A 26337-nucleotide genomic window follows, 5' to 3' on the forward strand; every position below is an offset into this window, starting at 1 on the left:
ATTTGCTACATGAGGCTTCTTTGATCGAATAAAAGTTTCGTCATGGTTATCATGGTTAGGTTGTGACGAATGCACTGATATAAGTGGACGCATGTGGAATTTCGGCAACTTTGAAAAAAACATTTTATATTAGAGTTGTGCCCGTTGTTCACACATATCTGCCCTCTCATTGGCTAGAATGGTCCCACCTGATCTCGCCTGCCTTCCATCTTTGAGGACATGCGTTAGAGTGGTCACTCAACTATGTTGTCAATATAATGAATAATCGTTGGTTACAACCATCCGACAGTGGCGTCTAAATAATTACGCTTTTGCACAATTACACAATAAATACCTTCGCTGGCTGTCTCCATGTCCGCACAATTACCAAACACAAGTTGTATTCAGGATAGGCCTACTTACAATTAACACATTAACAGAACACAGAGACTGGACATGACTTGAACGGGGAAAAGCGGTGAGGGGGAGCGCCTTTCTCAAATGGAGCAGTATTCTGCGCCGATCGGCCATGATGTCAAAATGAAGGCAGCATGGTGCATCTTCCAGAAACATACAACATATTTTTTCCATAAAATATACGTTTGATTTTTTAAAACTAGTTTTCATTGGGAAGGCACGTAGAGCATTTTTATCAAAACAAATCACTTTTGCATGTGAAAACACAGAATCCTACTCATAATTATTCCACTTTTTTTAGACGACTTCACCGTGGGATTAGAACGGGGCGCCTGGCTCACGCCCAGGAGGCAGCTCAGTTCCAAAACTAATGCAATCAACTTTCACTCGATACACAACACGCCATCCCGGGCGCCCGGCCAGATTAATCGAATCCCCTTAATGAAAGTAGGTGCTACAGGGGGTTAGGGCTGCGTCCAGTACGAAAAAACATACTGCAACGTTCAATTAAACGGAAATGGTGCTGTTCTGAATGACAGTTGAACAAATAGGAGGGGTTGGTTTGTGGGTTCAAAATGCATCACTGCCCTTTAATTAAATACATCACTCGTTGCATCAAGCCACACCCACCAAATGGAGCAAACATACGAATGAGTCTGTTCCAGAACGTAGCAAACATTTAATCGAACTGAATTGGTGCATTTTCCAGAGCCACTCCTGCAACTAATCTGAGCAAACAAACAATTAATTAAAATGGACCAATGGCCTTAAAATTCACAATCAGATGATTACAGTATTGTTTCTAGTAATGGCACCTCCGCACTCTTAGAACATTTCATTGTGTAGGGATGTCATGTGAAATCTCTAACACGTGTAATGCACGTTTCTTTTGTCATTGATAGGCTTTACACGTACCTGCGTATTCCACGTAATTCTACGGATGCCCTCCATTTATTTATAACATACACTGATTATTCATTTATTCTCCATTCCTCTGCGCCACCACCTCCAGCACAGTAGGTGTCAGCATTCACCTCAAGCGTTTGTTTGCGGACCAGCATTATACCAAAGAAGCAGAAGAAGAAGAAGAAGAAGAAGAAGAAGAAGAAGAGGAAGAAGAAGAAGAAGAAGAAGAAGAAGAAGAAGAAGAAGAAGAAGAAGAAGAAGAAGAAGAAGAAGAAGAAGAACTCAGTGCAAACCAATAATGTATAACATCCTGGAATGTAATTCTATCTATTGGCCATTGAGAGTTCACCCCCTAGTAGGAGCAGTCTTCCACAGGAATGAATGGAATTCTACAGTATTTCAATTAATTGTTTCAAGGACAAAATTACATGTATTTAAGTACTTATTTTGTAATGTTGGGGACAGTAACATTAGCTATCTCTAAAAAGTATACTTGTTTTACTTCTAATGTTTATATATTTTTTGTCGTGTTTTATTTGTATGTTTAGCTCACATAATAGTAATGTAAACGTATGTATTAAGCTGTATGTAATATAATGAATGTGGCAAAAAACGAATGTAGACATTAATACATGCATATCTATAGCTTCCTAAATGTTTTACAACGTTGGGGGAGTGCCAAGATGGAGGCACGGTGGCTTCAACACAGCGCCCCCTAAAAGTCATCTAGTTGTATACATAAATTATTGGTGCAAACTCATCCCAAACCCAGCGCGTGCAGTCACATGAGAACGCGCCATGGCTTCAGTTACCTCAACCAGTCGCTCAACTCGCTCCTCCCGACGAAGCGGCCCCGGCCCGTCCAGCACCAGCCCAACCCGGCTCTCCCGAAGCCAGGAGAAAGAGGAGCTTAGCCACCTGAACGACCGCCTGGCCGCCTACATAGAGCGGGTCCGCCAGCTGGAGAATGACAAGTCCTCAATGCTGCTTCTCCTGGAGGAGAAAGAGGAGTCCACGACCCGGGAGACGGCCAACGTTCGGCGGCTGTACGAGACCGAGTTGGCCGACGCGAGGAAGAGCTTGGACGTGCTGGCTAACGACAGGGCCCGGCTGCAGATAGAGATGGGTCATCTTTCTGAAGAGCATAGCAACCTACAAGCCAGGTAACGTTAGATATAATAACATACAAACCAATCTATGTTTGTCCTGTGTATTGGCGCTGTTGTCATTGAGTGTTGAGATCCATAAAAATAAAAACATAGCATAAAGTGTTAGTTTGCAATTAGGCCTAAATTGTTGCAGTAAAAAGTTTATATTTTGGGATAGGGTACGAAAGTTGAACTAAGCTAATGATGCATTTCTAAGTCAAATTCTTCAAAAATCAATGTTTAGCCTTTATCATTAATTAAACAATCTCATTCTCCATTTAAATAATACTAATTAGGTGGGTGCTTATTTGTCCTATTTGACCCATGTATAACTGTGTATTATACACGTGTGAATTGTTAAGTGTTTTTTTGCATATCCCAACTCCCCTTAGACACTCTTGGAGTATGGGGTTCCCCATTTATGATCATATTGTTTGTCTTTGCAAGATATGATCTACAGATAGTAGTGATGACTTTTTGAGGAAGAGACCTCAGATTTGGTTTGTCATCTTTCTTTCCTAATAAGAAGCATGAGAATATCCTCCTGTTATTATTATCCTGCTTTCTCTTGTTTAAATAACCACAATATCATAATAGTAACCTAATATCATAATAGTAACCTAATATCATAATAGTAGCCTAATATCAATAGAACCATATGCCGTGTATTAACATCCACAATTAAAGTAACAATTGAATTATACCCAGAATAAAAAACGATCTCTAAAATCACTCCCTTCAGGAAGTGAAGCGCATAAGCACTTGACTTCTGTGATCTCTATTATATCCTAACAGGAACCATAGTAACCATCAGACTTCTGTCATCTCTATTCTATCCTAACAGGAACCATAGTAACCATCAGACTTCTGTCATCTCTATTCTATCCTAACAGGAACCATAGTAACCATCAGACTTCTGTCATCTCTATTCTATCCTAACAGGAACCATAGTAACCATCAGACTTCTGTCATCTCTATTCTATTGATCTAATGTTGTTATGATCTAATGGTCTAATGGTCTAATGTTGTTATGGTCTAATGGTCTAATGTTGTTATGGTCTAATGGTGTTATGGTCTAATGTTGTTATGATCTAATGGTCTAATGTTGTTATGGTCTAATGGTCTAATGTTGTTATGGTCTAATGGTGTTATGGTCTAATGTTGTTATGATCTAATGGTCTAATGTTGTTATGGTCTAATGGTCTAATGTTGTTATGATCTAATGGTCTAATGGTCTAATGTTGTTATGGTCTAATGTTGTTATGGTCTAATGTTGTTATGGTCTAATGTTGTTGTGGTCTAATGGTCTAATATTGTTATGGTCTAATGTTGTTATGTTCTAATGTTGTTATGGTCTAATGGTCTAATGTTGTTATGGTCTAATGGTCTAATGTTCTAATGGTCTAATGTTGTTATGGTCTAATGTTGTTATGTTCTAATGTTGTTATGTTCTAATGTTGTTATGGTCTAATGGTCTAATGTTGTTATGGTCTAATGGTCTAATGTTGTTATGGTCTAATGTTGTTATGATCTAATGGTCTAATGTTGTTATGGTCTAATGGTCTAATGTTGTTATGGTCTAATGGTCTAATGTTGTTATGGTCTAATGGTCTAATGTTGTTATGGTCTAATGTTGTTATGGTCTAATGGTCTAATGTTGTTATGGTCTAATGTTGTTATGGTCTAATGTTGTTATGTTCTAATGTTGTTATGGTCTAATGTTGTTATGATCTAATGGTCTAATGTTGTTATGGTCTAATGTTGTTATGGTCTAATGGTCTAATGGTGTTATGGTCTAATGGTGTTATGGTCTAATGGTCTAATGTTGTTATGGTCTAATGTTGTTATGGTCTAATGTTGTTATGATCTAATGTTGTTATGGTCTAATGGTCTAATGTTGTTATGGTCTAATGGTCTAATGTTGTTATGATCTAATGTTGTTATGGTCTAATGTTGTTATGGTCTAATGTTGTTATGGTCTAATGTTGTTATGGTTTAATGGTCTAATGCTGTTATGATCTAATGGTCTAATGCTGTTATGATCTAATGTTGTTACGATCTAATGTTGTTATGATCTAATTGTCTAATGTTGTTATGGTCTAATGGTCTAATGTTGTTATGATCTAATGGTCTAATGTTGTTATGGTCTAATGTTGTTATGGTCTAATGTTGTTATGGTCTAATGGTCTAATGTTGTTATGATCTAATGTTGTTATGATCTAATGTTGTTATGATCTAATGGTCTAATGCTGTTATGGTCTAATGGTCTAATGTTGTTATGGTCTAATGTTGTTATGGTCTAATGGTCTAATGTTGTTATCGTAGAATGTATGCACACATGACTGTAAGTCGCTTTGGATAAAAGCGTCTGCTAAATGGCATATATTATTATTATTATTATTATTATCTATCCTAACAGGAACCATGGTAACCATCAGATTCTTCTGTCATCTAACCATCAGATTCTGTCATCTCTATTCTATCCTAACAGGAACCATAGTAACCATCAAACTTCTGTCATCTCAATCTTACCCTACAAGTAACCATAGTAACCACCTGTCTTCTGTCATCCCTTTTCCTCCCACCAGGTGTTTGTGTAGTAATAATGGCAAAGAGTCGGAGCTAAGATTTAAAGGGCGACTGAACTCAGTGATTCCCTTTGTTTTTCTGTTGCTCATTTAAAGGCCTAATGCAGTCAAATGTGATTTTTCCTGAGTTTTATATACATTTTCACACTGAGGTTGGACTAATACTGTGAATTTGTGAAAATGATAAAAATATATATATATGCCATTTAGCAGACGCTTTTATCCAAAGCGACTTACAGTCATGTGCATACATTCTACGTATGGGTGTACGTAGAATGTACTTTTGGTGTAAAAGCTGTGTAAAAGCTGTTTGAATGACCATCTGAAATGTCAGCCTGTTTTGGTGGGATGAGGGTTTTGGCCGTGGTTACATCACCATGCTGTGAATTAGTTAATAGACCAATCAGAAAGAGTTCCAAGCCTCTCTGCCAATAACAGATAGTTGTCAGTTTTCCCCTCCCCATTCAGACCACTCTGACAGTCTTAGCAAAATTCTTGCTTGAGAAATTGCTCTTTGCTAAGAAGCTATTTTAAATATATATATATATATATATTACTGTTTTCAAATAAAATGTTCACAGTAAGGTACTTAATTGTCAAAAATGATTTGATATTGAGGTAAAAATGGCACATGTGGACCTTTTTTTTTAAATGTTAAAGAAAAATGAGATGTCAGTCTTGGGGGTGTGGTTTGATACCACGCCCACATCGAACCACGCCCACATCGAACCACGCCCACATCGAACCACGCCCACATCGAACCACGCCCACATCGAACCACACCAGCAAGACTGAAATCTTTTTTTCTTAAAAGGTCCAAGGGAGCTGTTTTTCTCTGAAATATTTTCTTTCTTTTTCACTTGTCGCTTTTGACACACCATATCAACAGAGCCACTAGCTTACCACCTCCCCAAAATAGTCACAATTGATCGACGATGAATCAAGAAATCTGTATTTAATTTTGACGTTTTTTGTAGAGGACATTTTTGTTGTGCAATTTTTACATCCTAGCTAGGTGTTTGGTGCAGTATTTCTCAAGTTCAAAAATGTGCATTAAAACTAGCATTGGAATGCAGATGAATATCCTGTCTGCTGCTGCACACACGGAGCTATTTGTTTGGTATTTTATTTGGATCCCCATTTCACTTTTGCAAAAGCAGCAGCTACTCTTCCTGGGGTCCACACAGAACATGACATCATACAGAACATGAATAAACAACAGCTGCACAGGACTGATTCGTTCCAACCTTAATCAGCAAGCTGACCAACAATTGTAAATAAAGCATAAGCTACATGCTCTTTATCAGAGCTCAAAATCACTAGCAGGCTAAGTTCCATCTGTGTTTGTCAATGAAGCTAGCTAGCAGGCACATTGAGCAGGAAAGCCATGTTAGATAAATCAGCCTATCAAATCACTGGCGGTTGTGACGTGTGTGCCTCGGTGCCGTTGTGGTTTTTAAAACTTTCTCTCTATTAGTATGCGTCTTTCTGGCACTGTTTCATAGTGAATCATGTAAAGCGGCAGGTATTCTAGTGGTTAGAGTGTTGGACTAGTAACCGAAAGGTTGCAAGATCGAATCCCCGAGCTGACAAGGTATAAAAAATATTTTGTTCTGCCCCTGAACAAGGCAGTTAACCCACTGTTCCTAGGCCGTCATTGATAATAAGAATTTGTTCTTAACTGACTTGCCTAGTTAAGTAAAGGAAAATTAAATATCAAAGCAAGTCCTGGCTGGATACAAGATGCTCACTACTGGGCTCAGAATGTTGGAATACTGACAAGTGGCAGTTGGGATACAAGATGCTCACTACTGGGTTCAAAATGTTGGAATATTGACAAGTGGCAGTTGGGATACAAGATGCTCACAAGAATGTTGAATACTGACAAGTGGCAGTTGGGATACAAGATGCTCACTACTGGGTTCAAAATGTTGGAATATTGACAAGTGGCAGTTGGGATACAAGATGCTCACTACTGGGTTCAGAATGTTGGAATATTGACAAGTGGCAGTTGGGATACAAGATGCTCACTACTGGGTTCAGAATGTTGGAATATTGACAAGTGGCAGTTGGGATACAAGATGCTCACTACTGGGTTCAGAATGTTGGAATATTGACAAGTGGCAGTTGGGATAGAAGATGCTCACTACTGGGTTCAGAATGTTGGAATATTGACAAGTTGGGTGGCAGTTGGGATGACAAGCAGTTGGGATAGAAGATGCTCACTACTGGGTTCAGAATGTTGGAATATTGACAAGTGGCAGTTGGGATACAAGATGCTCACTACTGGGTTCAGAATGTTGGAATATTGACAAGTGGCAGTTGGGATACAAGATGCTCACTACTGGGTTCAGAATGTTGGAATATTGACAAGTGGCAGTTGGGATACAAGATGCTCACTACTGGGTTCAGAATGTTGGAATATTGACAAGTGGCAGTTGGGATACAAGTGCACACATCATCTCCAGTCAATTCTCAGACTGCTTGACTTGGGCAAGAGGTCAACTGCTTGAGTTCCTGCACCTCAAATAGAATATTAGCTCCAAAGTATTATTGGAGTTCCTGCACCTAAATATAAACAGTACCTGCACCCAAAAGGAGTAGGCTACCGGCACCTATTTCAGTCCAAGTCAACCACTAGGTAGACTATAGTGATCCCTATCAAACACCTCAGCAAGTGGCCACTTCATAAAGGGCTTCTGGGCTAAGTTTTCTTTCAACATAATAATGGTCAAGTTAATTTTGCTTGGCCCGGTGCCCCCAGGTAGGCAGAGTTTGCTCATTTTAGACCATTCCATTGGTTCTTAATGTGATATCTCCACCCACCCGGGGCATCGGTCCCTGGCGCCATGCAAAACCAACTCCACCATTTGGCAATGTGTTGGCTTATGTAAACAAGTCCGAGGTGCAAGTCTCTAACTGTACGTGTTCTTCGGTATGATTAGACAGAGCGCAGTCTGCACAGCTGTTTCTCAGTGCATGACAATTCGCCATAGGCGCTACAATCCCTTTATAGTGGGCATGATCGAAATCAAAACCCAACCCCAAATAAGTCGTGACGAACTCGTTAGACAAATATCCCACTACTTTGTTTTGGAATAATACTGATTTTATGCCCAAAATTATCACACTTACACTTTTTTTTGTCAATTTTGACACTGGAATACATGTTTGACTAATGCCACATTTCAACCAGAGAAGTTGGTTCTTGCATTCATTTGCGCTTTAACTTCAGTCATGTTCAGAACAGAACGTTAGGATGGATAGACAACAATGCAACGTCACATACTCTAGGTGCAATATACATGAAGGCCACTAGATGGGGACCTAGTCCCACTAACAGGTAGTCCCTGTAACACCATAGTTGGCTAACCTCCTGAATTCTGTAGTCATGAAAGGTTGCCAGTTCGTATCCCGAACTGACTAAATGAAAAATGTGTCGATCTGCCCTTGAGTAAAGCACTTAACCCAAAATGCTCCTGTAAGTCACTCTGGATAAGAGCCTCTGCTAAATTACTCAAATTGAAATGTGATCTCTTTTTCCTCCCACCAGGAACATTGGAAGCCATATCTTCTCGTCTCTTGTCATCTCTTCACTCCTTCCAGGAATCATACTAACCTCCCTGACCTCTCACTTCTTTCTCACTTCTTTCTATCACTTTTGCCTCCTTCCTGGAACCATAGTAACCACCTGTATTTTCTCTGCTCTCCTCCTTCCAGAAACCATAGAAACCACCTGTCTTCTCTCTGCTCTCCTCCTTCCAGGATCCATGGTAACCACCTGTCCTCTCTTTTTCATCCTACCAGGAACCAGAAGAAGGAAGCAGAGTGTAACATGGCCATGGGTCAGTGGAGGAACTTGGAGGCGGTCCTCAACTCTAAAGACGCAGAGCTGGCCAATCAACTGGCAGATAACAGAAGACAGGCGGATGATGTAACTGACCTACAGGCCCAGGTGGCCAATGTAAGGACTAGACTGCCATCTATAGGCCTTCTAGTGAGGTTAATTTAATGTTTTGTTTAAAGTTAAATACAATTAAACCAACACCACATAGATGTTTTTGCAGCATTTTGACAGTGTTATGCATCAGGTTCTGTGTCGGCTGTGAACGCAGCTCTGAGAAGGAGTGGTTGACAACGCAAAAGGCATTAAACAGCATCAGACAAAACAAAGCATATTCTGCCTAGAGATGCGCTGATTCAACCTTTTGATTCTCATGTTATCATGTTTTTTTAAATAGTCTAAAGCTAACTAGTTTTATTTGCCATAGGTTTAAGCTGGTACTAGTGTAGGGTGGCTAACATTAGCTTGCGAGCATCTACTGAGAAGACGCTTATGGGCTGTTATGAGACGTGGCTAGGTCATTTATGAGGGGAGTTGCTTCGTTTTGGCTAAATGTTAAGTCCTCGAATGCAAAAGGTGATCTCTTTGACTCCTTGTCTCAGTTGGAGTGTGGGCTGGCGGAGACTAAGACCCAGCTGAACTCTGAGATGTTGAGGAGGGTGGACCTGGAGAACCAGGTGCAGACGCTACGGGAACAGCTGGAGTTCCAGAGACACATTGACGAACAGGTAACACACACACTTGAAACTGGACATACTGCAGTAACTGCTGCATAAGAAAGGCCCACTATTACCACAGAAGCGACACAGAAGTCAGATTGATTGGTTGTTGAAGTGGGTAACTATTTACAAATACAAATAATAGTAAGATATCAAACTCAATGTTGTCTCTGCCTGTCTTTCTAGGAGGTGTGGGGTATCCACAGCATGCAGGAGGGAAGGGGTTAATGAAGTGGCTAGGGGTAGGAGGGTGAGAAGAAATGGTTAAGAGCTGGGGATTAAAATGGAATGTGGGCCATGTCGTTTCCTCCATGTTGAGTAGAAGGGGTGGTGGTGGTGGGAATAGGGTCTGGGAGAGGACTAGGGGTTAGAATGGAATGTGGCCCATGTCGTTTCCTCCATGTTGAGTAGAAGGGGTGGTGGTGGTTGTGGGAATAGGGTCTGGGAGAGGACTAGGGGTTAGAATGGAATGTGGCCCATGTCGTTTCCTCCATGTTGAGTAGAAGGGGTGGTGGAAATAGGGTCTGGGAGAGGACTAGGGGTTAGAATGGAATGTGGCCCATGTCGTTTCCTCCATGTTGAGTAGAAGGGGTGGTGGTGGTGGAAATAGGGTCTGGGAGAGGACTAGGGGTTAGAATGGAATGTGGCCCATGTTGTTTCCTCCATGTTGAGTAGAAGGGGTGGTGGTGGTGGGAATAGGGTCTGGGAGAGGACTAGGGGTTAGAATGGAATGTGGCCCATGTCGTTTCCTCCATGTTGAGTAGAAGGGGTGGTGGTGGTGGGAATAGGGTCTGGGAGAGGACTAGGGGTTAGAATGGAATGTGGCCCATGTCGTTTCCTCCATGTTGAGTAGAAGGGGTGGTGGTGGTGGGAATAGGGTCTGGAAGAGGACTAGGGGTTAGAATGGAATGTGGCCCATGTCGTTTCTTCCATGTTGAGTAGAAGGGGTGGTGGTGGTGGTGGTGGGAATAGGGTCTGGGAGAGGACTAGGGGTTAGAATGGAATGTGGCCCATGTCGTTTATTCCATGTTGAGTAGAAGGGGTGGTGGGAATAGGGTCTGGGAGAGGACTAGGGGTTAGAATGGAATGTGGCCCATGTCGTTTCCTCCATGTTGAGTAGAAGGGGTGGTGGTGGTGGGAATAGGGTCTGGGAGAGGACTAGGGGTTAGAATGGAATGTGGCCCATGTCGTTTCTTCCATGTTGAGTAGAAGGGGTGGTGGTTGTGGGAATAGGGTCTGGGAGAGGACTAGGGGTTAGAATGGAATGTAGCCCATGTCATTTCCTCCATGTTGAGTAGAAGGGGTGGTGGGAATAGGGTCTGGGAGAGAACTAGGGGTTAGAATGGAATGTGGCCCATGTCGTTTCCTCCATGTTGAGTAGAAGGGGTGGTTGTTGTGGGAATAGGTTTTGGGAGAGGACTAGGGGTTAGAATGGAATGTGGCCCATGTCGTTTCCTCCATGTTGAGTAGAAGGGGTGGTGGTGGTGGTGGGAATAGGGTCTGGGAGAGGACTAGGGGTTAGAATAGAATGTGGCCCATGTAGTTTCCTCCATGTTGAGTAGAAGGGGTGGTTGTGGGAATAGGGTCTGGGAGAGGACTAGGGGTTAGAATGGAATGTGGCCCATGTCGTTTCCTCCATGTTGAGTAGAAGGGGTGGTTGTGTGGGAATAGGGTTTGGGAGAGGACTAGGGGTTAGAATGGAATGTGGCCCATGTCGTTTCCTCCATGTTGAGTAGAAGGGGTGGTGGTGGTGGGAATAGGGTCTGGGAGAGGACTAGGGGTTAGAATGGAATGTGGCCCATGTCGTTTCCTCCATGTTGAGTAGAAGGGGTGGTGGTGGTGGTGGTGGGAATAGGGTCTGGGAGAGGACTAGGGGTTAGAATGGAATGTGGCCCATGTCGTTTTCTCCATGTTGAGTAGAATGGGTGGTGGTGGTGGTGGTGGGAATAGGGTCTGGGAGAGGACTAGGGGTTAGAATGGAATGGCCCATGTCGTTTCCTCCATGTTGAGTAGAAGGGGTGGTGGTGGTGGTGGGAATAGGGTCTGGGAGAGGACTAGGGGTTAGAATGGAATGTGGCCCATGTCGTTTCCTCCATGTTGAGTAGAAGGGGTGGTGGTTGGTGGGAATAGGGTCTGGGAGAGGACTAGGGGTTAGAATGGAATGTGGCCCATGTCATTTCCTCCATGTTGAGTAGAATGGGTGGTGGTGGGGTGGTGGGAATAGGGTCTGGGAGAGGACTAGGGGTTAGAATGGAATGTGGCCCATGTAGTTTCCTCCATGTTGAGTAGAAGGGGTGGTGGTGGTTGTGGGAATAGGGTCTGGGAGAGGACTAGGGGTTAGAATGGAATGTGGCCCATGTCGTTTCCTCCATGTTGAGTAGAAGGGGTGGTGGTGGTGGGAATAGGGTCTGGGAGAGGACTAGGGGTTAGAATGGAATGTGGCCCATGTCGTTTCCTCCATGTTGAGTAGAAGGGGTGGTGGTGGGAATAGGGTCTGGGAGAGGACTAGGGGTTAGAATGGAATGTGGCCCATGTCGTTTCCTCCATGTTGAGTAGAAGGGGTGGTGGTGGTGGTGGGAATAGGGTCTGGGAGAGGACTAGGGGTTAGAATGGAATGTGGCCCATGTCGTTTCCTCCATGTTGAGTAGAAGGGGTGGTGGTGGTGGGAATAGGGTCTGGGAGAGGACTAGGGGTTAGAATGGAATGTGGCCCATGTCGTTTCCTCCATGTTGAGTAGAAGGGGTGGTGGTAGGGTCTGGGAGAGGACTAGGGGTTAGAATGGAATGTGGCCCATGTCGTTTCCTCCATGTTGAGTAGAAGGGGTGGTGGTGGTGGGAATAGGGTCTGGGAGAGGACTAGGGGTTAGAATGGAATGTGGCCCATGGTCCATGTTGAGAGAATGGGTGGTGGTGGTGGTGGGAGGGTCTGGGAGAGGACTAGGGGTTAGAATGGAATGTGGCCCATGTCGTTTCCTCCATGTTGAGTAGAATGGGTGGTGGTGGTGGTGGTGGGAATAGGGTCTGGGAGAGGACTAGGGGTTAGAATGGAATGTGGCCCATGTCGTTTCCTCCATGTTGAGTAGAATGGGTGGTGGTGGTGGTGGTGGGAATAGGGTCTGGGAGAGGACTAGGGGTTAGAATGGAATGTGGCCCGTGTCGTTTCCTCCATGTTGAGTAGAATGGGGGGTGGTGGTGGTGGGAATAGGGTCTGGGAGAGGACTAGGGGTTAGAATGGAATGTGGCCCGTGTCGTTTCCTCCATGTTGAGTAGAAGGGGGTGGTGGTGGTGGTGGTGGTGGGAATAGGGTCTGGGAGATGACTAGCGGTTAGAATGGAATGTGACCCATGTCGTTTCCTCCATGTTGAGTAGAATGGGTGGTGGTGGTGGTGGGAATAGGGTCTGGGAGAGGACTAGGGGTTAGAATGGAATATGACCCATGTCGTCTTCCTGTTAGACGTGTGTGTCTGTTCATGTCTGTGTGTGTGTGCGCACGCACGCGTGTGTGTAGGAGGTCAGGGAGATCCGGAGCAGACATGAGAGTCGCCTGGTGGAGGTGGATTCTGGGAGACAGAAAGAATTTGAGAGTAAGTTGGCCGAGGCCATGCAGCAGCTACGGCAGGAGCACGACGGACAAATCCAGCAGTATAAAGAGGATCTGGAGAAGAATTTCAATGCCAAGGTACACACTCTCTTTCACTCTCTCACTCTCCCTCCCTCTCTGCCTCCCTGCCTCGTCCCCTAGCCCTACCTCCCCTAGCCCTACCTCCCCTAGCCCTACCTCCCCTAATTGGAGTAAACTAATGGACAACAACAGTTAGGCTTCTACTTCCAGCGTATTGTTTTTGGGTTAAGTGCTTTGCTCAAGGGCAGATCGTTTTAGTCCCACCCAGCAATCCTCAACCCATCCCATCTATCTGAAGACCATTCAGTTCTATATGCCATGTATTTTTCAACTATGCTGTGATGTTTAACAAAGTTCTGAACCTATGTACATTTTACAGACACAGTATATTTTGGATTCTGTTGAGGTTTGTGTGTATGTACAGTACCAGTCAAAAGCTTTTATTTGTACTATTTTCTACATTGTAGGATAATAGTGAAGACATCAACACTATGAAATAACACACATGGGGTTATGTAGAAACCAGAAAAGTGTTAAACAAATCAAAATATATTTGACATTCTTCAAAGTAGCCACCCTTTGGCTTGATGACTGCTTTGCACACTCTTGGCATTCTCTCAACCAGCTTCACCTAGAATTCTTTTCCAACAGTCTTGAAGGAGTTCCCACATGCTGAGCACTTGTTGGCTACTTTTCCTTCTCTCTGTGGTCCAACTCATCCCAAACCATCTCAATTTGATTGGGGAATTGTGGAGGCCAGGTCACCTGATGCAGCACACCATCACTCTCCTTCTTGGTCAAATAGCCCTTACACAGTCTAGAGGTGTGTTGGGTCATTGTCCTGTTGAAAAACAAATGATAGTTCCACTAAGCGCAAACCAGATGGGATGGCATATCACTGCAGAATGCTGTGGTAGCCATGCTGGTTAAGTGTGCCTTGAATTATAAATAAATTTCAGTATCACCAGAAAAGCACCATCACAGCTCCTCCTCCATGCTTCACGGTGGAAACCACACATGCAGAAATCATCAGCTCACCTACTCTGCGGCGGTTGGAACCCAAAATCTCAAATTTCGACTCCTCAGACCAAAGGACAGATTTCCAGCGGTCTAATGTCCATTGCTCCTGTTTCTTGGCCCAAGCAAGTCTCTTATTATTGGTGTCCTTTTAGTAGTGGTTTCTTTGCAGCAATTTGACCTTGAAGGTCTGATTCATGCAGTTTCCTCTGAACAGTTGATGTTGAGATGTGTCTGTTTCTTGAACTCTGTGAAGCATTGGACTGCAATTTGAGGCTGGTAACTGTAATGGACATCCTCTGCAGTAGAGGTAACTCTGGGTCTTCCATTCCTGTGGTGGTCCTCATCAAAGCCAGTTTCATCAAAGAGCTTGATGGTTCTTGCGACTGCACTTGAAGAAACTTTCAAAGTTCTTTCAATTTTCCTCATCGACTGATGTCTTAAAGTAATGATGGACATTTCTCTTTGCTTATTTGAGCTGTTCTTGCCATAATATGGTCTTACCAAATAGGTCTATCTTCTGTATACCAAACCTACCATGTCACAACACAACTGATTGGCTCAAACGCATGAAGAAGGAAATCAATTCCACTTTTGAACTTTTAATAAGGCACACCTGTTAATTAAAATGCATTCCTGGTGACTACCTCATGAAGCTGGTCCTGAGTTGCGCAGCAGTCTAAGGCATTACATCGTTGTGCTAGAGGAATCAATACAGACCTGGGTTCGATCCCGGGCTGTATCACAACCAGCCGTAATCGGGAGACCCATAGGGCGGTGCACAATTGGCCCAGCGTTGTCTGGATTAGGGAAGGGTTTGGCCGGGGGGCTTTACAAGTAGGCCGTCATTGTTAATAAGAATTTGTTCTTCACTGACTTGCCTAGTTAAAAAATCAAATAAACCTGGGTGAGAGAATGCCAAGAGTGTGCAAAGCTGTCATCAAGCCATAAGGTGGCTACTTTGAAGAATATCAAATATATTTAGATTTAACACTTTTCTTTGGTTACTAAATGCTTCTATATGTGTTTCATTATTTTGATGTAGAAAACAGTCAAAAATAAAGAAAAACCCTTGAATGAATAGGTGTCCAAACTTTTGACTGGCACTGCGTGTGTGTTGCTGGTGTATAACTGTATGTGTTTCTCTCAGAGAGAGCTGTGTGTCAGGGAGTCTCTGTGTGTGTCGTGCACACTGTTAGAGCAGGAGTGCATGATGACGGAAGAGAACAGAGGAATGAGAAAGATGCCAGTGCAGATTAGGGAGAGCTTTGTCCAGCTGATCAAGGTATTCTCACCGGTCCAGCCCATGTTAGGTAGAAGTGTCCTCATATTGTAGCCAATAGCAAACACTTGAGATACACCTTATTTGGCTTGCTCTGTAAAATGGAACCAACTGACTTGTCCCAAAAGTGCAAACCCAGTCCACCTTATGTACTGGTCAAATCAAGTTCACCTCAAGTATTCAACATGTATGCAGTTGACTCTGGTATGTTAGGTATCTCCACTCATATGATGAAGTTATTTAGAAACATTGCTGTAAATCCAAATGTTTTTGGGGTTTTTTTCCTTCTTTTTCTTTCTTCAAATTTGTGGCTTATGGTAAACATATAATGTAGCTCAGTCTCGTGTCAAAACATATGACATTAACACATTGCTTTTCCTTTGGTGTGTATGTAACATGGGTGTGTGTTTTGACAGCTGGATAACGCCCATCAGACGGCGCTGAAGAGTAGTGACTTTGCCTCGTCCACCAGAGAGGAGCTGTCTGCCACCAAGCTCCGCATCGAGACCCTCTCCTCACAACTCAATCACTTCCAAAAACAGGTACTTGCTGTATGTGTGTAGGGCTAAGGTTGCCCATAGATGCTGATCTTGGGTCAGGTTTGCATTTCCCCCACTATGGTTATGCTTAAGATTGGGGAAGTGAAGCTAATCCTAGATCTGTAGCTAGGGAACACTTCACCCCGGCGGTGTGTCTTGAGTGACATTCCAGAAACTGGTACCTACCAGGCTGCTGCTAGGGCTTTATTATAGTACTGGAACATTTGACTGGTTTCAGACTGAAAAACAACAGACTAGAGATCACTATGTACAGTCATGGCCAAAAGTTTTGATGATGGCAATTTGCGTATACTCCAGAATGTTATGAAGAGTGGTCAGATGAATTGCAATCAATTGCAAAGTCTCTCTTTGCCATGCAAATGAACTGAATCCCCAAAAACATTTCCACTGCATTTCAGCCCTGCCACAAAAGGACCAGCTGACATCATGTCAGTGATTCTCTCGTTAAGACAGGTGTGAGTGTTGACGAGGACAAGGTTGGAGATCACTGTCATGCTGATTGACTTAATAATAATTGACTGGAAGCTTCAAAAGGAGGGTGGTGCTTGGAATCATTGTTCTTCTTCTGTCAACCATGGTTACCTGCAAGGAAACCCGTGTCGCCATCATTGCTTTGCACAAAAAGTGCTTCACATATAAGGATATTGCTGCCAGTAAGATTGCACCTAAATCGACCATTTATCGGATCATCAAGAACTTCAAGGAGAGCGGTTGAATTGTTGTGAAGAAGGCTTTAGGGCACCTAAGAAAGTCTTCCAGGACCGTCTCCTAAAGTTGATTCAGTTGAGGGATCGGGGCACCACCAGTACAGAGCTTGAATGGCAGCAGGCAGGTGTGAGTGCGTCTGCATGCACAGTGAGGCGAATACTTTTGGAGGATGGCCTTGTGTCAAGAAGGGCAGCATAGAAGCCACCTCCAGGAAAAACATCAGGGACAGACTGATATTCTGCAAAGGGTACAGGGATTGGACTGCTGTGGACTGGGGTAAAGTCATTTTCTCTGATGAATCCCCTTTCCGATTGTTTGGGGCATCCGGAAAAAAGCTTGTCCGGAGAAGACAAGGTGAGTGCTACCATCAGTCCTGTGTCATGCCAACAGTAAAGCATCCTGAGACCATTCATGTGTGGGGTTGCTTCTCATCCAAGGGAGTGGACTCACTCACGATTGTGCCTAAGAACACAGGCATGAATAAAGAATGGTACCAACACATCCTCCGAGAGGAACTTCTCCCAACCATTCAGGAACAGTTTGGTGACGAATAATGCCTTTTCCAGCATGATGGAGCACATTGCCATAAGGCAAAAGTAATAACTAAGTGGCTCGGGGAACAAAACATCAATATTTTGGGTCCATGGCCAGGAAACTCCCCAGACCTTAATCCCAGTGAGAACTTGTGGTCAATCCTCAAGAGGCGGGTGGACAAACAAAAACCCACACATTCTGACTAACTCCAGGCATTGATTATGCAAGAATGGGCTGCCAACAGTCAGGATGTGGCCCAGAAATAATTGACAGCATGCCAGGGCTGATTGCAGAGGTCTTGAAAAGAAGGGCCAACACTGCAAATATTGACTCTTTGCATCAACTTCATGTAATTGTCAATAAAAGCCTTTGACAGTTATGAAATGCTTGTAATTCTATTTCAGTATTCCATAGTAACATCTGACAGAAATATCTAAAGACACTGAAGCAGCAAACTTTGTGTAAATTAATAATGGTGTCGTTCTTTAAACTTTTGGCCATGACTGTATGTTGACTGGTGTCAGGGAGTCTGAAAGTTGTCTGTGTGGATGACTTTCTCACAACCCCTATTTCTCTCTGATTCTTCTCTCTCTGTCTCCTCCCCTCAGAACGGGGCCTTAGAGGGGCGTGTGCGGGAGCTGGAGCGGACCCTGGACCGGGAGCGCGAGGTGTGGCAGCAGCGACTGAGCCACAAGGACGAGGAGATGTCGGCCATGCGGGCCCAGATGCAGAGCCAGCTGGAGGACTACGAGCAGCTGCTGGATGTCAAGCTGGCCTTGGACATGGAGATCAACGCCTACCGCAAGATGCTGGAGGGAGAGGAGCAGAGGTACGTACACATCAGACCTGGTTCAAATACGTTTTGAAATGGGGAATTCTACTAAATCAAATCTGAGTAAAGCAAATCTATTCTGAATTTTTCAAATCTTTGGGGCAACCTTAATTTCAAACCAGGTCTGGCGCACACACACACACACACACACACACACACACACACACACACACACACACACACACACACACACACACAAGGTCCTTTCACCAAACATAAAAAACTAAGAGGACCAAGACACTCTTCATGTCATTAGTTAAAAAGCCTTTATTTAAACTGGCCTTCATCAGGGAGTAACAACAAACCATCTTCTTAACCCTGATTTGAAGAGGAAGTGGTTACAGAATAGTCATTGGTGGACACAACATAGTAAACGGTATTTCCATTTTAGTCATTTAGCAGAGCTCTTATCCAGAGTGACTTACAGTAGTGAGTGCTTACATTTTCATATTTGTTCGTACTGGTCCTCTGTGGGAATCGAACCCACAACCCTGGTGTTGCATGTGCCATGCTCTACCATCTGAGCCACACGGCAGTAGGAAATATATATGTATATTCAAAATTGTGATGTAGATATATTATCCAAAATGCATGTTAAGGTTAGAAGTATTAGAAAAGACAAAGTAGTCGTGGTCTTGAATAGGGGAAGGTACATTTAGTGAGAACAGTAGATAAAACCGAGAAACCAGGGTTTCCCAAATATCTTCCTGACGTTGTTCTTTGTTTCCAGACTCCACCTCTCCCCGAGCCCCTCCCAGCATGGTGCCGTGGCACGCACACACGCACATGGCGCCCGCCGAGTTGTCCGCGGGAAGAAACGCAAGAACGAAGGTGGCACGGGGTCCTCGCCAGCCTACAAGGTCTCACAGCACGCCAAGGCCCACAGTCACATGATGGTGTCGGAGATAGACCTGAAGGGGAACTACGTCATGCTGAAGAACAACTCTGAGAAGGTACCTACCTACTGCCTGTCTCTGACCAATTAGGAGAGTCTGTGAACTTACCACCCACTCTGACCAATTAGGAGAGTCTGTGAACTTACCACCCACTCTGACCAATTAGGAGAGTCTGTGAACTTACCACCCACTCTGACCAATTAGGAGAGTCTGTGAACTTACCACCCACTCTGACCAATTAAAGATGGAATCCGCAGTAGGGGGAAACTGTGCCACTGGCTGCCCCAACAGCATTGTTATTGTTGTTGCTGAGCTGAGGAGTGTCGTGCAGCATGGTTATGAAATGCAGTACATATTGTGCTCTTCTATCGTGCAGCATGGTTATGAAATGCAGTACATATTGTGTTCTTCTATCGTGCAGCATGGTTATGAAATGCAGTACATATTGTGCTCTATCGTGCAGCATGGTTATGAAATGCAGTACATATTGTGTTCTATCGTGCAGCATGGTTATGAAATGCAGTACATATTGTGCTCTTCTATCGTGCAGCATGGTTATGAAATGCAGTACATATTGTGCTCTTCTATCGTGCAGCATGGTTATGAAATGCAGTAGATATTGTGCTCTTCTATGTGCAGCATGGTTATGAAATGCAGTACATAGAATAACTCAATATCGTGCAGCATGGTTATGAAATGCAGTACATATTGTGCTCTTCTATCGTGCAGCATGGGTATGAAATGCAGTACATATTGTGCTCTTCTATCGTGCAGCATGGTTATGAAATGCAGTACATATTGTGTTCTATCGTCATGGTTATTCAGTACACATTGTGTTCTATCGTGCAGCATGGTTATGAAATGCAGTACATATTGTGTTCTTCTATCGTGCAGCATGGTTATGAAATGCAGTACATATTGTGTTCTATCGTGCAGCATGGTTATGAAATGCAGTACATATTGTGTTCTTCTATCGTGCAGTGCGATGATGTCAGAGATGGAAATAAGTGTTTAATTTCTTTCTTGTAATATCACAAAAGGACAAGGCAGTTTGACCATTTAATAAGGATTCAATCTTGAAGTACCTACCACCTGGCTTCAACCAATCAAGTGTTGAGTGAATCTGTAGCTCTACGTCTCTCCTTAGTGTACTACTTTGAGTCTAAAGTCACCCAGGCCACTGGTTAACCAGTAGAGTACTAGATGAGGGATAGGGTGTCATTGAGTCTCTTTAAGTCCAGTGTTTTGTGTTTACTAACCTGTGTTTTGTGTCATTGCAATGCAAATGTATCCTGACAAGGATTCCAGTCTCTGAAACTGTGAAAGATCTGGGATGTGTTTTTAAACCGGAAGTGCTACTTGAACTTGTCCAATTTAGAAAAGAGACCATTGTTTTCCATTGCAAAACATTTTGCTCCAGTACGCCCAGCTGAACGTGCCGCTGTCCCCAATCTGAATTTCATCTGGGTCGTATTCATTCGGGCTCACCGTTGTAAATGTTTTTTTAACAGAACAAGCTGTCCTTATTGGACATGCCTAATGAATAAGACCTGGCTGTTTTTTATCTGCTGTTCCAGGAGCAGCCACTAGGGGGCTGGGTGGTGAGGAGCAGTCACCTGGACTCTCCTGAACTGTTCTTCCAGATCCCCCCTTCCTACATACTGGCTGGGGGCAACACCCTCACTGTGAGTACACGCATGCACCTAATACACTCACATACGCATGTACGTATTGGGGGAAACTAATCAGGCCTCAATATACGATGGTCCTCATCTCCAAAACTGAAATAACATTTAATAAATGCATTGTTGCCAGCTGACCGTGTGGGACTGTGATTGTGTGTGTCAGATCTGGGGTTCGGAGGCAGGCGTAGAAGCCTCTCCAGGTGACCTGGTCATGAAGAACCAGAGGAACTGGGGTCCGGTCAACAACGTGATTGTCACCCTACTGAACCCAGATGAAGAGGTGACCCATCCTTACTGGCCACCATGACCCAGTCTACTGGCCCAATCTACTTAATACATTTCTATATTTTTGTGCACCAGGGGAAATCAAGTTCATTTCATTCATATTCTTGTACACGGGTGACTATAGTTAATTTGATTTCTATCCTCATGCACTTCTCTAATAGCCATCTTGCAAAGATCTTTAATCTCCTAAACTCGCAGAGATGTCTGTTGCATTTCAGGTTGTCTTCATTGCAGCTGTGCTGCATAGATGGATCAGGGGCCATATGTATCAAACCTCTCAGCCTTTTACATCACAATGAATAAGATGACATTGACAGGGGGAACCTGATCCTAGATCAGCACTCCTACTCTGAGACGCTTGATATCTCAAGACCCGGAGAAGTGTTTTGTGTCTCACGATTTATACAAGTGTAACAATGATTTAAGCACCCTGCAAATAAGATGAACTGGAATGCAACCATTAGTGTAAGGAATTTGCAGTAGAGTGAAGTTTTCTCTAGGTTTAGATCTAGGATCAGCTTCCCCTCCACCAGTTCAAATCTTAACCGTTAGTGGGGGAAATGGAAAACTGACTCAAAATCAGCGTCTAGGGGGAAACCTCACCCTACTCAATCAGTACAGCTGTGAGCAGATGTTTGATGTTTATTGTCTATCATCACTAGGAGACCGCAGAGCTGCGTGTGCAGGAGAGAGGAGAGGAAGACTCCGATGTAGAGGTTGATGAAGAGTTTATGGAAGGGAGTGATGTTCACTACCTCAGGAGACAGGTAAACACACACACACAACCCAGGGGATGTGTAAATCCACACTGATCTGTCTACGCATACCTACCTACCTACCTACCTACCTACCTACCTACCTACCTACCTACCTCCCTCCCTACCTCCCTCCCTCCCCCTCCCTCCCTCCCTCAGAAAACCTCTAAACACGCTGCTCCTCAGCAGACAGGTAAATGCTGTACCCAGGCCTGTACCGAGGGGAAACTGATCAGTACTGTGTTTTTGATCTCCATTCCCCTTGATGGAAAAGCCCAAGAGAAGGAAAAGGAAGTGCTGTCTGGTGTTGTGAACAGCCTGTCTCATGACACAGACCGATGGAGGTGAGGTGACTGTCTACAGCGCGGCTGTTGACTCCCTGGATGTGTCTCAAATCGCCCCCTATTCCCTATATAGTGCACTATAAAGATGAGGGGGCCATTTGGGTCGAAGCCCCTGTTTGTCTAATCCCTACTACAGTTCTTAATGCTCCATAACCTAACCTGTAGGGTGCCATAGTAAGTCCCATATGGCATTCTATTCCCTATATAGGACACTTGTTATGGCTTTTGTGGGGTACAACATTCTTAAATAGCCATTTCTTTTAGACACAAATGCAGGTACTGGAGGTTCCAACTCATTTCCCATTTATCCAGAAATCCAATCCAACGTGTTCCTGATTGAGTTCCTGAGGTTGCAATCCAGATCTTCCCAAATGCTCTTTCACACAGTTCCAGGTCTGGCTCTTTCACACAGTTCCAGGTCTGGCTCTTTCACACAGTTCCAGGTCTGGCTCTTTCACACAGTTCCAGGTCTGGCTCTTTCACACAGTTCCAGGTCTGGCTCTTTCACACAGTTCCAGGTCTGGCTCTTTCACACAGTTCCAGGTCTGGCTCTTTCACACAGTTCCAGGTCTGGCTCTTTCACACAGTTCCAGGTCTGGCTCTTTCACACAGTTCCAGGTCTGGCTCTTTCAGTTCCAGGTCTGGCTCTTTCACACAGTTCCAGGTCTGGCTCTTTCACACAGTTCCAGGTCTGGCTCTTTCACACAGTTCCAGGTCTGGCTCTTTCACACAGTTCCAGGTCTGGCTCTTTCACACAGTTCCAGGTCTGGCTCTTTCACACAGTTCCAGGTCTGGCTCTTTCACACAGTTCCACACAGTTCCAGGTCTGGCTCTTTCACACAGTTCCAGGTCTGGCTCTTTCACACAGTTCCAGGTCTGGCTCTTTCACACAGTTCCAGGTCTGGCTCTTTCACACAGTTCCAGGTCTGGCTCTTTCACACAGTTCCAGGTCTGGCTCTTTCACACAGTTCCAGGTCTGGCTCTTTCACACAGTTCCAGGTCTGGCTCTTTCACACAGTTCCAGGTCTGGCTCTTTCACACAGTTCCAGGTCTGGCTCTTTCACACAGTTCCAGGTCTGGCTCTTTCACACAGTTTCAGGTCTGGCTCTTTCACACAGTTTCAGGTCTGGCTCTTTCACACAGTTCCAGGTCTGGCTCTTTCACACAGTTCCAGGTCTGGCTCTTTCACACAGTTCCAGGTCTGCTCTTTCACACAGTTCAGGTCTGGCTCTTTCACACAGTTCCAGGTCTGGCTCTTTCACACAGTTCCAGGTCTGGCTCTTTCACACAGTTCCAGGTCTGGCTCTTTCACACAGTTCCAGGTCTGGCTCTTTCACACAGTTCCAGGTCTGGCTCTTTCACACAGTTCCAGGTCTGGCTCTTTCACAGTTCCAGGTCTGGCTCTTTCACACAGTTCCAGGTCTGGCTCTTTCACACAGTTCCAGGTCTGGCTCTTTCACACAGTTCCAGGTCTGGCTCTTTCACACAGTTCCAGGTCTGGCTCTTTCACACAGGTCTTCCAGTTCCAGGTCTGGCTCTTTCACACAGTTCCACAGTTCCAGCTCTTTCCAGGTCTGGCTCTTTCACACAGTTCCAGGTCTGGCTCTTTCACACAGTTCCAGGTCTGGCTCTTTCACACAGTTCCAGGTCTGGCTCTTTCACACAGTTCCAGGTCTGGCTCTTTCACACAGTTCCAGGTCTGGCTCTTTCACACAGTTCCAGGTCTGGCTCTTTCACACAGTTCCAGGTCTGGCTCTTTCACACAGTTCCAGGTCTGGCTCTTTCACACAGTTCCAGGTCTGGCTCTTTCACACAGTTCCAGGTCTGGCTCTTTCACACAGTTCAGGTCTGGCTCTTTCACACAGTTCCAGGTCTGGCTCTTTCAGTTTCACACAGTTTCAGGTCTGGCTCTTTCACACAGTTCCAGGTCTGGCTCTTTCACACAGTTCCAGGTCTGGCTCTTTCACACAGTTTCAGGTCTGGCTCTTTCACACAGTTTCAGGTCTGGCTCTTTCACACAGTTTCAGGTCTGGCTCTTTCACACAGTTTCAGGTCTGGCTCTTTCACACAGTTTCAGGTCTGGCTCTTTCACACAGTTCCAGGTCTGGCTCTTTCACACAGTTCCAGGTCTGGCTCTTTCACACAGTTCCAGGTCTGGCTCTTTCACACAGTTCCAGGTCTGGCTCTTTCACACAGTTCCAGGTTTGGGTAATGAAGACATTCCAGGTATTTTGAACAAAGCTGCTGATGATGATGGCAAAATTATCTTAAAAAATGGCACTAAAATGATCAGAAGCCAAACAAAATGACATGGTTGGAAACTCTGCTTGGCGTCTATCAGCCGATTCCAATGACTGAATGGCACCATACACATTTCTAATACATAATCCATAATCATTTCAAAATGTTCTTTTAATATCAAAATGGTTCTTAAAGAACTAGTTTTGAACAGCGCCTGTGGGCTTAAGTACGGCCTTGGGTGCATCCGAAATGAAGTGGCCTGCAACACCTCATTGCAAATGGCTGCTGTTCCTCCCGTGTGATGACACAGCTTGCTGTGTGTTCCTCACCCCTGCATGAACCATGCTTGCTGTGTGTTCCTCACCCCTGCATGAACCATGCTTGCTGTGTGTTCCTCACCCCGGCATGAACCATGCTTGCTGTGTGTTCCTCACCCCTGCATGAACCATGCTTGCTGTGTGCTGGCCAACACACACATTATGAGTCTAATTGTTTGTGTGAGTGATCATTGCTGTACTAATTGTATGTTTGAGTGTTTGCACGAGGCATCTGTCAAGAGGCTGAGAGTGTGTGTGTATTTCTTCACTGACACTGTGTTGTATGTTTTCCAGGCTCCGGGGGGAACAAACGAGAGTTGCTCTGTTATGTAACTCCTCTTCATTCTGACCTGAGAACGCTGCCTCCGACCCGGGAATTCACAGGAATACCACTGGAAAGGCTACAATGACATCCTATCCCTTACATAGTGCGTTACTTTGCCATGAACCACAGTGTGGGCACTGCACAGGGAAGTGGGTGTCATTTGACACTGGCCATGTCACCAATGTTATTATTTATGTGCCCTGTGGGAGCTTGATGGTGATTTGGGAGCACTGCTACACAAATGTGTGTGATTTCAATGCAGATTTTTTTCCTAAACTAATGCAAGAGTTTGACTGGTTGTATAGTTGCCTGTACCTGGAAAAATAGTGGGTAGCCCTTTAAAATGGCAGATCTGTTAGTGCTGTCTAGTCAACTCCTATGGTCATTTGTCTAAACAGCACAGACAGATCTGGGACCAGGCTTGTATTCTTTAAGCAGCGACATGGCGTTTGTCCTGCTACTCTGGCGTTCCTAACACGTCTCTCCTCCCGCTTGCTGCGAGTAACATTCATGTGCCCCTTATTGTCTTTAATGTCACATCATTCAATTGTCAAAGTTTTTAAGAAAATATGTTTCATTTGTCATACAGTATGAATATGCCTTGTGTCCTGACTGTTTCAAATCCTGTTTGGGAAAATGACAGATTGTTCCACTTGTATGGTATTACAGTATGTTAGTACTATAACTATCTGTAAGATGGATGTTTTCGGGTGTTTTTACCCTTTACCCTGCATTGAGAGAGGAGTTCTATCCATCATATAATGTGGACATGTTTCATGGTCATCCTGAAGTATGTGGACAGGATGCTTCTCCTGTGTTTCACAGGTACTTTGGTGGCTTTGCAACATTGTTTCTTATTTTATTTCTGAAACTTTATTTTCTTTCTATTTATAAAAACAACTAACTGTAACATCCTCTGAACGTTCAATTGACGTCCGAAAACTCAATGTTGGCTTGTACTTTATGCACCAAAATACTTCTGATTTCAATAAAGATGTTTCCTTAACTAATGTCAGTGTTTGGTTAATTGTTGGTGTGGTTTGGTATAGCCTGTGCCTGGAAAGACGATGGATAACACTTTACATAACATGGTTCTCTGATACCTCTGTAGTAATGCTGAAGTTACTCTAGTAGTGATATTACAACAGTAATTAGCCACAGTGTTTGTAGTGACAAACTTAGTATAAAGTGGAACTAAAGATTTGTATAAACACCACAGATCGTCAAAGCAACATTTCTGACTTTGTGGTCCTCAGGAAAGATTGTTTTCAAATGTCACTTAAAGGGACATTACACTTTCAAGTCAAAGTTTGTCAGACGTTTTCAAACCTCAG

The 26337-nt window shown here is 44.1% G+C and overlaps 1 protein-coding gene across 3 annotated transcripts; it reads left to right on the top strand.

Annotated features, from left to right (window-relative positions):
- Positions 1 to 1607: 1607 nt before the first annotated feature.
- LOC124033507 (lamin-L(III)-like) lies at positions 1608 to 26009 on the top strand. 3 transcript variants are annotated; one of them, XM_046345523.1, is made up of 13 exons: positions 1608 to 2465; positions 8846 to 9002; positions 9485 to 9610; positions 13109 to 13279; positions 15390 to 15524; positions 15938 to 16063; positions 17932 to 18152; positions 18886 to 19108; positions 20629 to 20736; positions 20900 to 21016; positions 21684 to 21788; positions 22051 to 22120; positions 24973 to 26009. In XM_046345523.1, the coding sequence occupies exons 1-12, from the start codon at positions 2101 to 2103 to the stop codon at positions 22087 to 22089; spliced, it is 1893 nt and encodes a 630-aa protein (XP_046201479.1). In that variant the 5' UTR covers positions 1608 to 2100; the 3' UTR covers positions 22090 to 22120; positions 24973 to 26009. The 3 variants fall into 3 exon arrangements, with proteins under 3 accessions (XP_046201479.1, XP_046201478.1, XP_046201480.1); XM_046345522.1 differs by lacking the exon at positions 22051 to 22120; XM_046345524.1 differs by lacking the exon at positions 15390 to 15524.
- Positions 26010 to 26337: the final 328 nt, after the last annotated feature.

The sequence above is a fragment of the Oncorhynchus gorbuscha genome, linkage group LG04 (assembly GCF_021184085.1).
Source record: "Oncorhynchus gorbuscha isolate QuinsamMale2020 ecotype Even-year linkage group LG04, OgorEven_v1.0, whole genome shotgun sequence".
Lineage (NCBI taxonomy): Eukaryota > Metazoa > Chordata > Actinopteri > Salmoniformes > Salmonidae > Oncorhynchus > Oncorhynchus gorbuscha.

Bases quoted from the DNA above. Each gene is read 5' to 3' on its own strand.
- LOC124033507 (XM_046345523.1), top strand. From the start codon at position 2,101: ATGGCTTCAGTTACCTCAACCAGTCGCTCAACTCGCTCCTCCCGACGA. The intron at 9,003-9,484 runs GTAAGGACTAGA...TCCTTGTCTCAG, and splicing joins TACAGGCCCAGGTGGCCAAT to TTGGAGTGTGGGCTGGCGGA. The intron at 18,153-18,885 runs GTACGTACACAT...CTTTGTTTCCAG, and splicing joins CTGGAGGGAGAGGAGCAGAG to ACTCCACCTCTCCCCGAGCC.